A 13,618-nucleotide genomic window follows, 5' to 3' on the forward strand; every position below is an offset into this window, starting at 1 on the left:
GTACACGTCAACTATGACAGACAAAAATGAATTTATTTGCAAATTATGGTGGAAAATAAGTATTTGGTCAAATCTTTTCCCCACTGTGTATGATTGCCTTTTAATTAAGCACCTCATTAAAACCTCGATATTTGAATTGAAAGTGCCAATCTAATATCCCATTTAAAGCTTCAGTGTGATGCAACTGAAGTGCAAGGCTTCAGGGATAGGGTTAGTGTGACTGTACCTTAGTTAGTTGGGATCAGGGTTACCTTGGTTGGAGCTGTTGGAGGGGAAGCGGTCAGACTTCTTGAGGGTTCTGAAGTGAATCCTCTTGCTGGCCCGACTCTCTCCATACAGACCAATGGACTGGACCTGGATAATGTAGTCTGTCTCCTCGTCCAGATCCCACAGAACACAGGCCCTGCTGGTGGTGTTCACCTCCCTGATGAAGCGCTGGGTGTGGCCCTCCAGCCTCTGAGATATAGGACAAAGATATAGGGGTTAAAGGTTTCAGTTGAGTTGGCAAGACAATTAGTTATTTATCTGAATGAAAATTCAGAAAATTCAATGGGGTGACCTTGAGAATGCAAAGTAGGCTCGCAGAATTTCTAATCTGGGAAATGTGTCTCGTCATTGTATGCGTGCCCTATCTACAGTTGAAGTCGGAAGTTCACATACACCTTAGCCAAATACATTTAAACTCAGTTTTGCACAATTCCTGACATTTAATCCTAGTAAAAATGCCCTTTCTTAGGTCAGTTAGGATCACCACTTTATTTTAAGAATGTGAAATGTCAGAATAATAGTAGAGAAAATTATTTATTTCAGCTTTGATTTCTTTCATCACATTCCCAGTGGGTCATAAGTTTACATACACTCAATTAGTATTTGGTAGCATTGCCTTTAAATTGTTTAACTTGGGTCAAACATTTCGGGTAGCCTTCCACAAGCTTCCCACAATAAGTTGGGTGAATTTTGGCCCATTCCTCCTGACAGAGCTGGTGTAACTGAGTCAGGTTTGTAGGCCTCCTTGCTCGCACACGCTTTTTCAGTTCTGCCCAAACATTTTCTATAGGATTGAGGTCAGGGCTTTGTGATGGCCACTCCAATACCTTGACTTTGTTGTCCTTAAGCCATTTTGCCACAACTTTGGAAGTATGCTTGGGGTCATTGTTCATTTGGAAGACCCATTTGCGACCAAGCTTTAACTTCCTGACTGATGTCTTGAGATGTTGCTTCAATGTATCCACAATTTTCCTTCCTCATGATGCCATCTATTTTGTGAAGTGCACCAGTCCCTCCTGCAGCAAAGCACCCCCAGAGCATGATGCTGTCACCCCCGTGCTTCACGGTTGGGATGGTGTTCTTCGGCTTGCAAGTCCCCCCTTTTTCCTCCAAACATAACGATGGTCATCATGGCCAAACAGTTCTATTTTTGTTTCATCAGACCAGAGGACATTTCTCCAAAAAGCATAGTCTTTGTCCCCATGTGCAGTTGTAAACCGTAGTCTGGCTTTTTTATGGGGGTTTTGGAGCAGTGGCTTCCTCCTTACTGAGCGGCCTTTCAGGTTATGTCGATATAGGACTCGTTTTACTGTGGATATAGATACTTTTGTACTTGTTTCCTCCAGCATCTTCACAAGGTCCTTTGCTGTTGTTCTGGGATTGATTTGCACTTTTTTCACCAAAGTACGTTCATCTCTAGGAGACAGAACGCGTCTCCTTCCTGAGCGGTATGGCGGCTGCGTGGTCCCATGGTGTTTATACTTGCGTACTATTGTTTGTACAGATGAACGTGGTACCTTCAGGCGTTTGGAAATTGCTCCCAAGAATGAACCAGAATTGTGGAGGTCTACAATTTTTTTCTGAGGTCTTGGCTGATTTCTTTTGAATTGTGATACAGTGAATTATAAGTGAAATAATCTGTCTGTAAACAATTGTTGATAAAATTACGTTAATGTCCTAACCGACTTGCCAAAACTATAGTTTGTTAACAAGAAATGTGTGGAGTGGTTGAAAGATTAGTTTTAATGACTCCAACCTAAGTGTATGTAAACTTCCGACTTCAACTGTAACTACCCACAGTCCTCCATGTTCTCTCTGTCCAACTCCCCACAGTCCTCCCTGTCTAACTCCCCACAGTCCTCCTTGTTCTGTCTGTTTAACTCCTCACAGTACTTCCTGTCTAACTCCCCACCGTCCTCCCTTTTCTCCCTATCTAACTCCCCACAGTCCTCCCTGTTCTCCCAGTCTAACTCCCTACAGTCCTCCCTGTTCTCCCTGTCTAACTCCCTACAGTCCTCCCTGTTCTCCCTATATAACCTCCCACAGTCCTCCCTATCTAAATCCCCTCAGACCTCTCTATCTAACACCCCACAGTCCTACCTGTCTAACCCAACAGTCCTCCATATCTAACTACCCACAGTCCTCCGTGTTCTCTCTGTCCAACTCCCCACAGTCCTCCCTGTCTAACTTCTCAGTCCTCCTTGTTCTCTCTGTCTATCTCCTCACAGTCCTCACTGTCTATCTCCCCACAGTCCCCCCTGTTCTCCCTTTCTATCTCCCCACAGTCCTCTCTATATAACTCCCCACAGTCCTCACTGTCTAACTTCTCAGTCCTCCTTGTTCTCTCTGTCTATCTCCTCACAGTCCTCACTGTCTATCTCCCCACAGTCCCCCCTGTTCTCCCTTTCTATCTCCCCACAGTCCTCTCTATATAACTCCCCACATTCCTCCCTGTTCTCCCAATTTAACTCCCCACAGCCCTACCTGTTCTCCCTTTCTAACTCCCCACAGTCCTCTCTATATAAGTCCCCACAGTCCTCCCTGTTCTACATTTACATTTACATTTTAGTCATTTAGCAGACGCTCTTATCCAGAGCGACTTACAGTTAGTGCATACATTATTATTTTTCATACCCCCTGTGGGAATCGAACCCACAACCCTGGCGTTGCAAACGCCATGCTCTACCAACTGAGCTACATCCCTGCCGGCCATTCCCTCCCCTACCCTGGACGACGCTGGGCCAATTGCGCGCCGCCCAGTCTAACTCCCCACGATCCTCACTATGTTACTCCCTGCAGTCCTCCTTGTTCTCCCTGTCTAACTCCCACAGTCCTCCCTGTTCTCCCTCTCTAACGCTGCACAGTCCTCCCAGTTCTCCCTATTTAACTCCCTACAGTCCTCCTTATCTTACTCCCCACAGTATTCAATTTCGAACTCCTCAAAGTTCTCTCTATCTAACTCCCCACAGTCCTCCCTGTTCTCCCTATCTAACTCCCCACAGTCCTCCCTGTTCTCCCTATCTAACTCCCCACAGTCCTCCCTATCTAACCCCTCACAGTCCTCCCAGTTCTCCCAATCTAACTGCCCACCGTCCTCCCCATCTAACTCCCCACAGTCCTCCCTATCTAACTCCCCACAGTCCTCCCAGTTCTCCCAATCTAACTGCCCACCGTCCTCCCCATCTAACTCCCACAGTCCTCCCTATCTAACTCCCCTTAGTCCTCCCTATCTAACCCCTCACAGTCCTCCCAGTTCTCCCAATCTAACTGCCCACCGTCCTCCCCATCTAACTCCCCACAGTCCTCCCTATCTAACTCCCCACAGTCCTCCCAGTTCTCCCAATCTAACTGCCCACCGTCCTCCCTATCTAACTCCCCTTAGTCCTCCCTATCTAACCCCTCACAGTCCTCCCAGTCCTCCCTATCTAACTCCCCTTAGTCCTCCCTATCTAACTCCCCACAGTCCTCCCTATCTAACTCCCCTTAGTCCTCCCTATCTAACCCCTCACAGTCCTCCCAGTCCTCCCTATCTAACTCCCCTTAGTCCTCCCTATCTAACTCCCCACAGTCCTCCCTATCTAACTCCCCTTAGTCCTCCCTATCTAACTCCCCACAATCCTCCATGTTCTCCCTATCTTACTCCCCACAGTCTTCAATTCCTAACTCCCCAAGGTTCTCTCTATCTATCTCCCCACAGTCCTCCCTGTTGTCCCTATCTAACTCCCCATAGTCCTCCTTATCTAACCCCTCACAGTTCACCCAGTCCTCTCTATGTAACTCCCCACAGTCCTCTCTTTCTAACTCCCCACAGTACTCCCTATCTAACTTGCCACAGATCTCTCTATCTAACTCTCCCGGTCCTCCCTGTTCTCCCTGTCTAAGTCTCCACAGTCCTCCCTATCTATCTCCCCACAGTCCTCCCTGTTCTACCTATCTATCTCCCCACAGTCATCCCTGTTCTCCATGTCTAACTCCCCACAGTCCTCCTTGTTCTCCATATCTAACTGCCCACAGTCCTCCCTATCTAACTCCCCACAGTCCTCCCTGTTCTCAATATCTAACTTCCCACAGTCCTCCCTATCTATCTCCCCACAGTTCTCCCTATCTAACCCCTCACAGTCCTCCATGTTCTACCTATCTATCTACCCACAGTCATCTTTATCTAACTCCCCACAGTCCTCTATGTTCTCTCAGTTGAACTCCCCACAGTCCTCCCTATTCTCCATATCTAACTGCCCACAGTCCTCCCTATCTAACTCCCCACAGTCCCCTCTGCTCTCCCTGTCTAACTACCCACAGTCCCCCCTGCTCTCCCTGTCTAACTCCCCACAGTCCTCCCTGCTCTCCCTGTCTAACTCCCCACAGTCCCCTCTGCTCTCCCTGTCTAACTCCCCACAGTCCTCCCTGCTCTCCCTGTCTAACTACCCACAGTCCTCCCTGCTCTCCCTGTCTAACTCCCCACAGTCCTCCCTGCTCTCCCTGTCTAACTACCCACAGTCCCCCCTGCTCTCCCTGTCTAACTCCCCACAGTCCCCTCTGCTCTCCCTGTCTAACTCCCCACAGTCCCCTCTGTTCTCCCTATCTAACTCCCCACAGTCCTCCCTGCTCTCCCTGTCTAACTCCCCACAGTCCTCCCTGCTCTCCCTGTCTAATTCCCCACAGTCCTCCCTGCTCTCCCTGTCTAACTCCCCACAGTCCTCCCTGCTCTCCCTGTCTAACTCCCCACAGTCCCCTCTGCTCTCCCTGTCTAACTCCCCACAGTCCTCCCTGCTCTCCCTGTCTAACTCCCCACAGTCCTCCCTGCTCTCCCTGTCTAACTCCCGACAGTCCTCCCTGCTCTCCCTGTCTAACTCCCCACAGTCCTCCCTGCTCTCCCTGTCTAACTCCCCACAGTCCTCCCTGCTCTCCCTGTCTAACTCCCCACAGTCCTCCCTGCTCTCCCTGTCTAACTCCCCACAGTCCCCCCTGCTCTCCCTGTCTAACTCCCCACAGTCCCCTCTGCTCTCCCTATCTAACTCCCCACAGTCCTCCCTGCTCTCCCTGTCTAACTCCCCACAGTCCTCCCTGCTCTCCCTGTCTAACTCCCCACAGTCCTCCCTGCTCTCCCTGTCTAACTCCCCACAGTCCTCCCTGCTCTCCCTGTCTAACTCCCCACAGTCCTCCCTGCTCTCCCTGTCTAATTCCCCACAGTCCTCCCTGCTCTCCCTGTCTAACTCCCCACAGTCCTCCCTGCTCTCCCTGTCTAACTCCCCACAGTCCTCCCTGCTCTCCCTGTCTAACTCCCCACAGTCCTCCCTGCTCTCCCTGTCTAACTCCCCACAGTCCTCCCTGCTCTCCCTGTCTAACTCCCCACAGTCCTCCCTGCTCTCCCTGTCTAACTCCCCACAGTCCTCCCTGCTCTCCCTATCTAACTCCCCACAGTCCTCCCTGCTCTCCCTATCTAACTCCCCACAGTCCTCCCTGCTCTCCCTGTCTAACTCCCCACAGTCCTCCCTGCTCTCCCTATCTAATTCCCCACAGTCCTCCCTGCTCTCCCTGTCTAACTCCCGACAGTCCTCCCTGCTCTCCCTGTCTAACTCCCGACAGTCCTCCCTGCTCTCCCTGTCTAATTCCCCACAGTCCTCCCTGCTCTCCCTGTCTAACTCCCCACAGTCCCCCCTGCTCTCCCTGTCTAACTCCCCACAGTCCTCCCTGCTCTCCCTGTCTAACTCCCCACAGTCCTCCCTGCTCTCCCTGTCTAACTCCCCACAGTCCTCCCTGCTCTCCCTGTCTAACTCCCGACAGTCCTCCCTGCTCTCCCTGTCTAACTCCCCACAGTCCTCCCTGCTCTCCCTGTCTAACTCCCGACAGTCCTCCCTGCTCTCCCTGTCTAATTCCCCAGAGTCCTCCCTGCTCTCCCTGTCTAATTCCCCACAGTCCTCCCTGCTCTCCCTGTCTAACTCCCCACAGTCCTCCCTGCTCTCCCTGTCTAACTCCCGACAGTCCTCCCTGCTCTCCCTGTCTAATTCCCCACAGTCCTCCCTGCTCTCCCTGTCTAACTCCCGACAGTCCTCCCTGCTCTCCCTGTCTAACTCCCCACAGTCCTCCCTGCTCTCCCTGTCTAACTCCCCACAGTCCTCCCTGCTCTCCCTGTCTAACTCCCCACAGTCCTCCCTGCTCTCCCTGTCTAACTCCTGAGGGCCACATACACCACTCATTACCAGAACTGTTACTGGTATGCGTACTATGATGAAAAGCCATCGACAGAACCATTTAGATGTTGCATAGACCGTCACTAGTGCTGGAGGAATAGAAGAGCTCACACGCTACAAAATTAATTGGGAGTCTATAAAGCCTAAACAGGCATGAGGCTGTATATATATCCCTTTCTTCAACATCAGCATGCTTGGATAGTTTCACTATTTTAACAGAGATGGGAAGTGGCTCTTACGACAATGGCAAATAAGACGAGAGAGAGGACAGCCTTGTCTGGTTCCACGCTTTAACAAAAAGTATTGCAATTTAATGCCTTTGGATTAACTGAGGCTGATAGCGTATGAGTTTTACCCATGAAGAGATACATTTGTAACCAAAACCACGTGGATCCAATGTTCCAAACTCAGAGATCACACTCTACATAATTAATTGGAAGTCTGTTAAACCTAAACAGGCACGAGGCCTACAGTATGCACAGTGTTTAAAGATCAGTATGCATAGGTAGTTCCACTGTTCTAAGCATTCTCAAAGCTATCCCACCTGAAAATGGCTCTCTGGTGGCTGTGGATATTGACCCTGGGACCGTATATCTATTCTGACAAATCAAGCATGTTGAGCTTTATTTACATTCTTAGCTTGGGGGGCCAGAGTCAAACTTTCCTTCACAGTCATTTATATTAGCATGTGAAACAAGCCTTCGGTATTGTTGAGAAAACCAAATAGTGGACATTTTAAGGTCTACAGCGCATTCGGAATGTACTCAGACCCCTTGACTTTTTCCACATTTGGTTAAGTTACAGCTTTATTCTAAAATCGATTTAATAAATAAAAATCCTCATCAATCTACACGTAAGCGCTGTTATTGTGAAGTGGAGACGTCTAGGAGCAACAATGGCTCAGCCGCGAAGTGGTAGGCCACACAAGCTCACTGAACGGGACCGCCGAGTGCTGAAGCGTGTAGAAATCGTCTGTCCTCGGTTGCAACACTCACTGCCGAACATTGTCCTCATCAATCTACACGCAATACCCCATAATGACAAAGTGAAAACAGGTTTTTAGAAATGTTTGCTAATTAAAAAAACATAAAAAACTGAAATACCTTATTTACATAAGTATTCAGACCCTTTGCTATGAGACTCGAAATTTAGCTCAGGTGCATCCTGTTTCCATTGATCATCCATGAGATGTTTCTACAACTTGATCGGAGTCCACCTGTGGTAAATTAAATTGTCTGGACATGATTTGGAAAGGCACACACCTGTCTACATAAGGTCCCCCCCCCCAAAAAAAAAAAAAAAAACGCTAATATTTCTAAACACCTGTTTTTGCTTTGTCATTATGGGCTATTGTGTGTAGATTGATGAGGGGGGGGGAAACAATGTAATCTATTTTAGAATAAGGCTGTAACGTAACAAAATGTGGAAAAAGTCAAGGGGTCTGAATACTTTCCGAATGCACAGTACATACGTCAGTATTCACCCTAACACATCAGATATTTTGCACATCAGTATTCACTCAGCAAACGGAACCTCTACAACAATGACAATTTACTAAATAAACACCTTTACAGTGGAATTCACTTAGAAAACTCACCCTACACCAAGATCTCATACACCCACTACGTTTGTCTATTTTATCAACAAGACCATAATTGTGGTAATGATCAGGCTAGATAACAACATAGTAGCCACCTGCTGTGAGATGGAGAAGCCGATGATGATGTCACCCTCAGGTACCTCCCAGTAGACGGTGGCTGAGTCGGCCCTCAGGTGCGTCACAGATACGTTGACGGGAGCAGGGGGGCGATCTGAGAAGAGAGGAACAAGAACATATTAAGGGGAAAGTACATTACATCTCTAAAAGTAAATGAGATTTTTCATTTAGTTTTAGCTAGTTTCAAGGTGGTATTCAAGGCAGTCGGAGGAACAAGAACATATAAGGGGTGCGTATACAGTATAACGAAACTATTAAAGTAAAGATAATGTTTTGTTTGTATCTAAGGTGCCAGGCGGTGTGACTGACCGTTTGTATATGTACCAGGCGGTGTGACTGACCATTTGTATAGGTACCAGGGGGTGTGACTGACCGTTTGTATATGTACCAGGGGGTGTGACTGACCATTTGTATAGGTACCAGGCGGTGTGACTGACCATTTGTATAGGTACCAGGCGGTGTGACTGACCATTTGTATAGGTACCAGGCGGTGTGACTGACCGTTTGTATAGGTACCAGGGGGTGTGACTGACCATTTGTATAGGTACCAGGGGGTGTGACTGACCGTTTGTATATGTACCAGGCGGTGTGACTGACCATTTGTATAGGTACCAGGGGGTGTGACTGATCATTTGTATAGGTACCAGGGGGTGTGACTGACCATTTGTATAGGTACCAGGGGGTGTGACTGACCGTTTGTATAGGTGCCAGGGGGTGTGACTGACCGTTTGTATAGGTGCCAGGGGGTGTGACTGACCGTTTGTATAGGTACCAGGGGGTGTGACTGACCGTTTGTATAGGTGCCAGGCGGTGTGACTGACCGTTTGTATAGGTACCAGGGGGTGTGACTGACCGTTTGTATAGGTACCAGGGGGTGTGACTGACCGTTTGTATAGGTACCAGGGGGTGTGACTGACCATTTGTATAGGTACCAGGCGGTGTGACTGACCGTTTGTATAGGTACCAGGCGGTGTGACTGACCATTTGTATAGGTACCAGGCTGTGTGACTGACCGTTTGTATAGGTACCAGGGGGTGTGACTGACCATTTGTATAGGTACCAGGGGGTGTGACTGACCGTTTGTATAGGTGCCAGGGGGTGTGACTGACCGTTTGTATAGGTGCCAGGGGGTGTGACTGATCATTTGTATAGGTACCAGGCGGTGTGACTGACCGTTTGTATAGGTACCAGGCGGTGTGACTGACCATTTGTATAGGTACCAGGCGGTGTGACTGACCATTTGTATAGGTACCAGGCGGTGTGACTGACCGTTTGTATAGGTACCAGGGGGTGTGACTGACCATTTGTATAGGTACCAGGGGGTGTGACTGACCGTTTGTATATGTACCAGGCGGTGTGACTGACCATTTGTATAGGTACCAGGGGGTGTGACTGATCATTTGTATAGGTACCAGGGGGTGTGACTGACCATTTGTATAGGTACCAGGGGGTGTGACTGACCGTTTGTATAGGTGCCAGGGGGTGTGACTGACCGTTTGTATAGGTGCCAGGGGGTGTGACTGACCGTTTGTATAGGTACCAGGGGGTGTGACTGACCGTTTGTATAGGTGCCAGGCGGTGTGACTGACCGTTTGTATAGGTACCAGGGGGTGTGACTGACCGTTTGTATAGGTACCAGGGGGTGTGACTGACCGTTTGTATAGGTGCCAGGCGGTGTGACTGACCGTTTGTATAGGTACCAGGGGGTGTGACTGACCGTTTGTATAGGTACCAGGGGGTGTGACTGACCGTTTGTATAGGTACCAGGGGGTGTGACTGACCATTTGTATAGGTACCAGGCGGTGTGACTGACCGTTTGTATAGGTACCAGGCGGTGTGACTGACCATTTGTATAGGTACCAGGCTGTGTGACTGACCGTTTGTATAGGTACCAGGGGGTGTGACTGACCATTTGTATAGGTACCAGGGGGTGTGACTGACCGTTTGTATAGGTGCCAGGGGGTGTGACTGACCGTTTGTATAGGTACCAGGGGGTGTGACTGACCGTTTGTATAGGTACCAGGGGGTGTGACTGACCGTTTGTATAGGTGCCAGGCGGTGTGACTGACCGTTTGTATAGGTACCAGGGGGTGTGACTGACCGTTTGTATAGGTACCAGGGGGTGTGACTGACCGTTTGTATAGGTACCAGGGGGTGTGACTGACCATTTGTATAGGTACCAGGCGGTGTGACTGACCGTTTGTATAGGTACCAGGCGGTGTGACTGACCATTTGTATAGGTACCAGGCTGTGTGACTGACCGTTTGTATAGGTACCAGGGGGTGTGACTGACCATTTGTATAGGTACCAGGGGGTGTGACTGACCGTTTGTATAGGTGCCAGGGGGTGTGACTGACCGTTTGTATAGGTGCCAGGGGGTGTGACTGATCATTTGTATAGGTACCAGGCGGTGTGACTGACCGTTTGTATAGGTACCTGGGGGTGTGACTGACCGTTTGTATAGGTGCCAGGGGGTGCGAACCCCAGGTCTCCTGACTATGTTAGCCGCTAAGCTCCCTAGTCTACAGGTCTAAGTAAAGGTCACATGACCATGGTTCATCAAACTACAGTGACACACCCATTCACTTTGATGTTTTGTACATGGAACAGCTTCTCTCCCCTTTACTCTCTCGCTGAAGATGTTTCTTTGTAAATCAACAACACAGCATATGTCCCACACAGCACAATCCCCTCCCTCCTTCCCTCCTGCCCTCTCTCTCCTCCCCCTCCCTCCCTCCCTCCCTCCCTCCCTCTCCCTCCCTCTCTCTCTCTCTCTCTCTCTCTCTCTCTCTCTCTCTCTCTCTCTCTCCCTTTCTTATCTCCAGGGACAATCGATACTGGCCTCCCTGTTCTGTTCTGTTCTGCCACCAAGGTGAGCATAGTATCAGAATGAAAATCAATTCCAACCAATGACAGACACAGTAAGAGGTCAGCAGTCCAGGGGTCCAGCTATCCAGCTATCACTGAGTTACAGAGGACCACACTGAGTTACAGAGGACCACACTGAGTTAAAGAGGACCACACTGAGTTACAGAGGACCACAATGAGTTACAGAGGACCATACTGAGTTACAGAGGACCACACTGAGTTAAAGAGGACCACAATGAGTTACAGAGGACCACACTGAGTTACAGAGGACCACAATGAGTTACAGAGGACCACATTATGTGCTGTAACAAATTGCCTAGTCTGTTCAAATAGAATACATAACAGCATGTCAGCAGCCCTTTTCACTTAATCAACTCAGTACTCATGTATGGTTGGCCGGCATCAGACATCAGAGTATGCTGCTACTGTATTATGTTCTAACATAGAGCAGTCTGCCAGTGGGCCCAGATGTTTAGAGTTGTGCCCTACCATTAATGGTCCACTGCTGTACGCTAGTCTTGTCATTACATTACTGTACATTAACTAACATTTACATTTTTAGTCATTTTAGCAGACGCTCTTATCCAGAGCGACATACAGGAGCAATTAGGGTTAAGTGCCTTGCTCAAGGGCGACATCGACAGATTTTTTTCACCTAGTCGGCTCAGGGATTAGAACCAGCGACTTTTCGGTTACTGGCACAACGCTCTTAACCACTAAGCTACCTGTGTATGAGTTAGTGAATACTAAGCAGGAACAAGATCACAGACTTCTACTTGTTTTGTAGGAACCGGTGTCGGGGTGAATTCCATTTCAATTCAGTCAATCGGAATATTAATTTGCTGAATGGAATTTGACCCCAACTGTCATTACTCAAAACTTTTGTGGAAATTCCATTCCACTACCAAATCAGAGAACAGCTACTTGAAGTGAGTTTGAAGTCGTTACTCAAAACGATAGTCCCTGTGACCCTGTAGGGGTCCAGATTTGAATTGTATCAGCTTGAACATTTTGAGTAAGTCAAGAAAGGTTTTAAATAAATTGAACTTTAAGCTCATTGTTAATTAAATGCTAAATGTATTAGTGGCTTTAACTCTAAACAGACTCAGAACAGAAATTGTTAATATTGTCGATTAAACAATTTGTAAAATAAAAACGTTTGTTAGATAAGCTGTTGCTACTTAAAAATATACAGTGAGGGGAAAAAAGTATTTGATCCCCTGCTGATTTTGTACGTTTGCCCACTGACAAAGAAATGATCTGTCTATAATTTTAATGGTAGGTTTATTTGAACAGTGAGAGACAGAATAACAACAAAAAAATCCAGAAAAATGCATGTAAAAAATGTTATAAATTGATTTGCATTTTAATTAGGGAAATAAGGTCAACTGTAAGTGCTGTTATTGTGAAGTGGAAACATCTAGGAGCTACAACGGCTCAACTGCGAAGCAGTAGGCCACACAAACTCACAGAACGGGACCGCCGAGTGCTGAAAAATCGTCTGTCCTCGGCTGCAACACTCACTACCGAGTTCCAAACTGCCTCTGGAAGCAACGTCAGCACAAGAACTGTTCGTTGGGAGCTTCATCAAATGGTTTTCCATGTTCGAGCAGCCGCACACAAGCCTAAGATCACCATGCGCAATACCCATTGTCGGAGGTCTGGGGCTGTTTTTCATGGTTCGGGCTAGGCCCCTTAGTTCCAGTCAGTGGAGGCTGGTGGGAGGATCTATAGGAGAACAGGGCTCATTGTAATGGCTGGAATGGAATAAATGGAACGGAGTCAAACATGTGGTTTCCATATCTTTGATGTGTTTGATACCGTTCCATTAATTACATTCTAGCCATTACAATGAGCCTGTCCTCCTATAGCTCCTCCCACCAGTCTCCACTGGTTCCAGTGAAGGGAAATCTTAAGGTTACAATGACATTCCAGATGATTCTGTGCTTCCAACTTTGTGGCAACAGTTTGGGGAAGGCCCTTTCCTCTTTCAGCATGACAATCAATCAATTTCAATCCAATTTTATTTATAAAGCCCTTTTTAAATCAGCAGATGTCACAAAGTGCTATATTATCTGCCATGACTATAAGGTCTGATAGGAATTCAGGGAACTCAGTGAGGAACTCTGTATACGGCCCAGGAGGCCTGTAAACAGTGGCTATAAAAAGTGATTGGTGATTTTAATATTCACATGGAAAAGTCCACAGACCCACTCCAAAAGGCTTTCGGAGTCATCATCGACTCAGTGGGTTTTGTCCAACATGTCTCCGTACCTACTCATTGCCACAGTCATACCCTGGATCTAGTTTTGTCCCGTGGAATAAATATTGTGGATCTAAATGTTTTCCACATAACCTTGGACTATCCGACCACCATCTTATTACGTTTGCAATCGCAACAAAAAATCTGCTCAGACCTCAACCAAGGACCATCAAAAGCCATGCTATAAATTCTCGGACAACCCAAAGATTCCTAGAGGCCCTTCCAGACTCCCTCCACCTACTCAAGGACGTCGGAGTATAAACATCAGTTAACGACCTAACTGAGGATCTACATTTAACCTTGCATAATACC

At 47.9% G+C, this 13,618-nt stretch overlaps 1 protein-coding gene across 1 annotated transcript in view; it reads right to left on the reverse strand.

The window, feature by feature from the left end:
* LOC311108827 (fibronectin type III domain-containing protein 4-like) overlaps positions 1-13,618 on the reverse strand; it is a gene marked incomplete at both ends in the record, with an annotated part of 105,125 nt that overhangs the window by 64,016 nt on the left and 27,491 nt on the right. The window contains 2 exons of the mRNA XM_084151588.1: positions 252-456; positions 8,154-8,269. Coding sequence (XP_084007714.1) covers positions 252-456; positions 8,154-8,269 — 321 coding nt within the window. The remainder of the gene's footprint in view (positions 1-251; positions 457-8,153; positions 8,270-13,618) is intronic.

Source organism: Coregonus lavaretus (assembly GCF_964263955.1).
Source record: "Coregonus lavaretus genome assembly, chromosome: 33".
NCBI lineage: Eukaryota > Metazoa > Chordata > Actinopteri > Salmoniformes > Salmonidae > Coregonus > Coregonus lavaretus.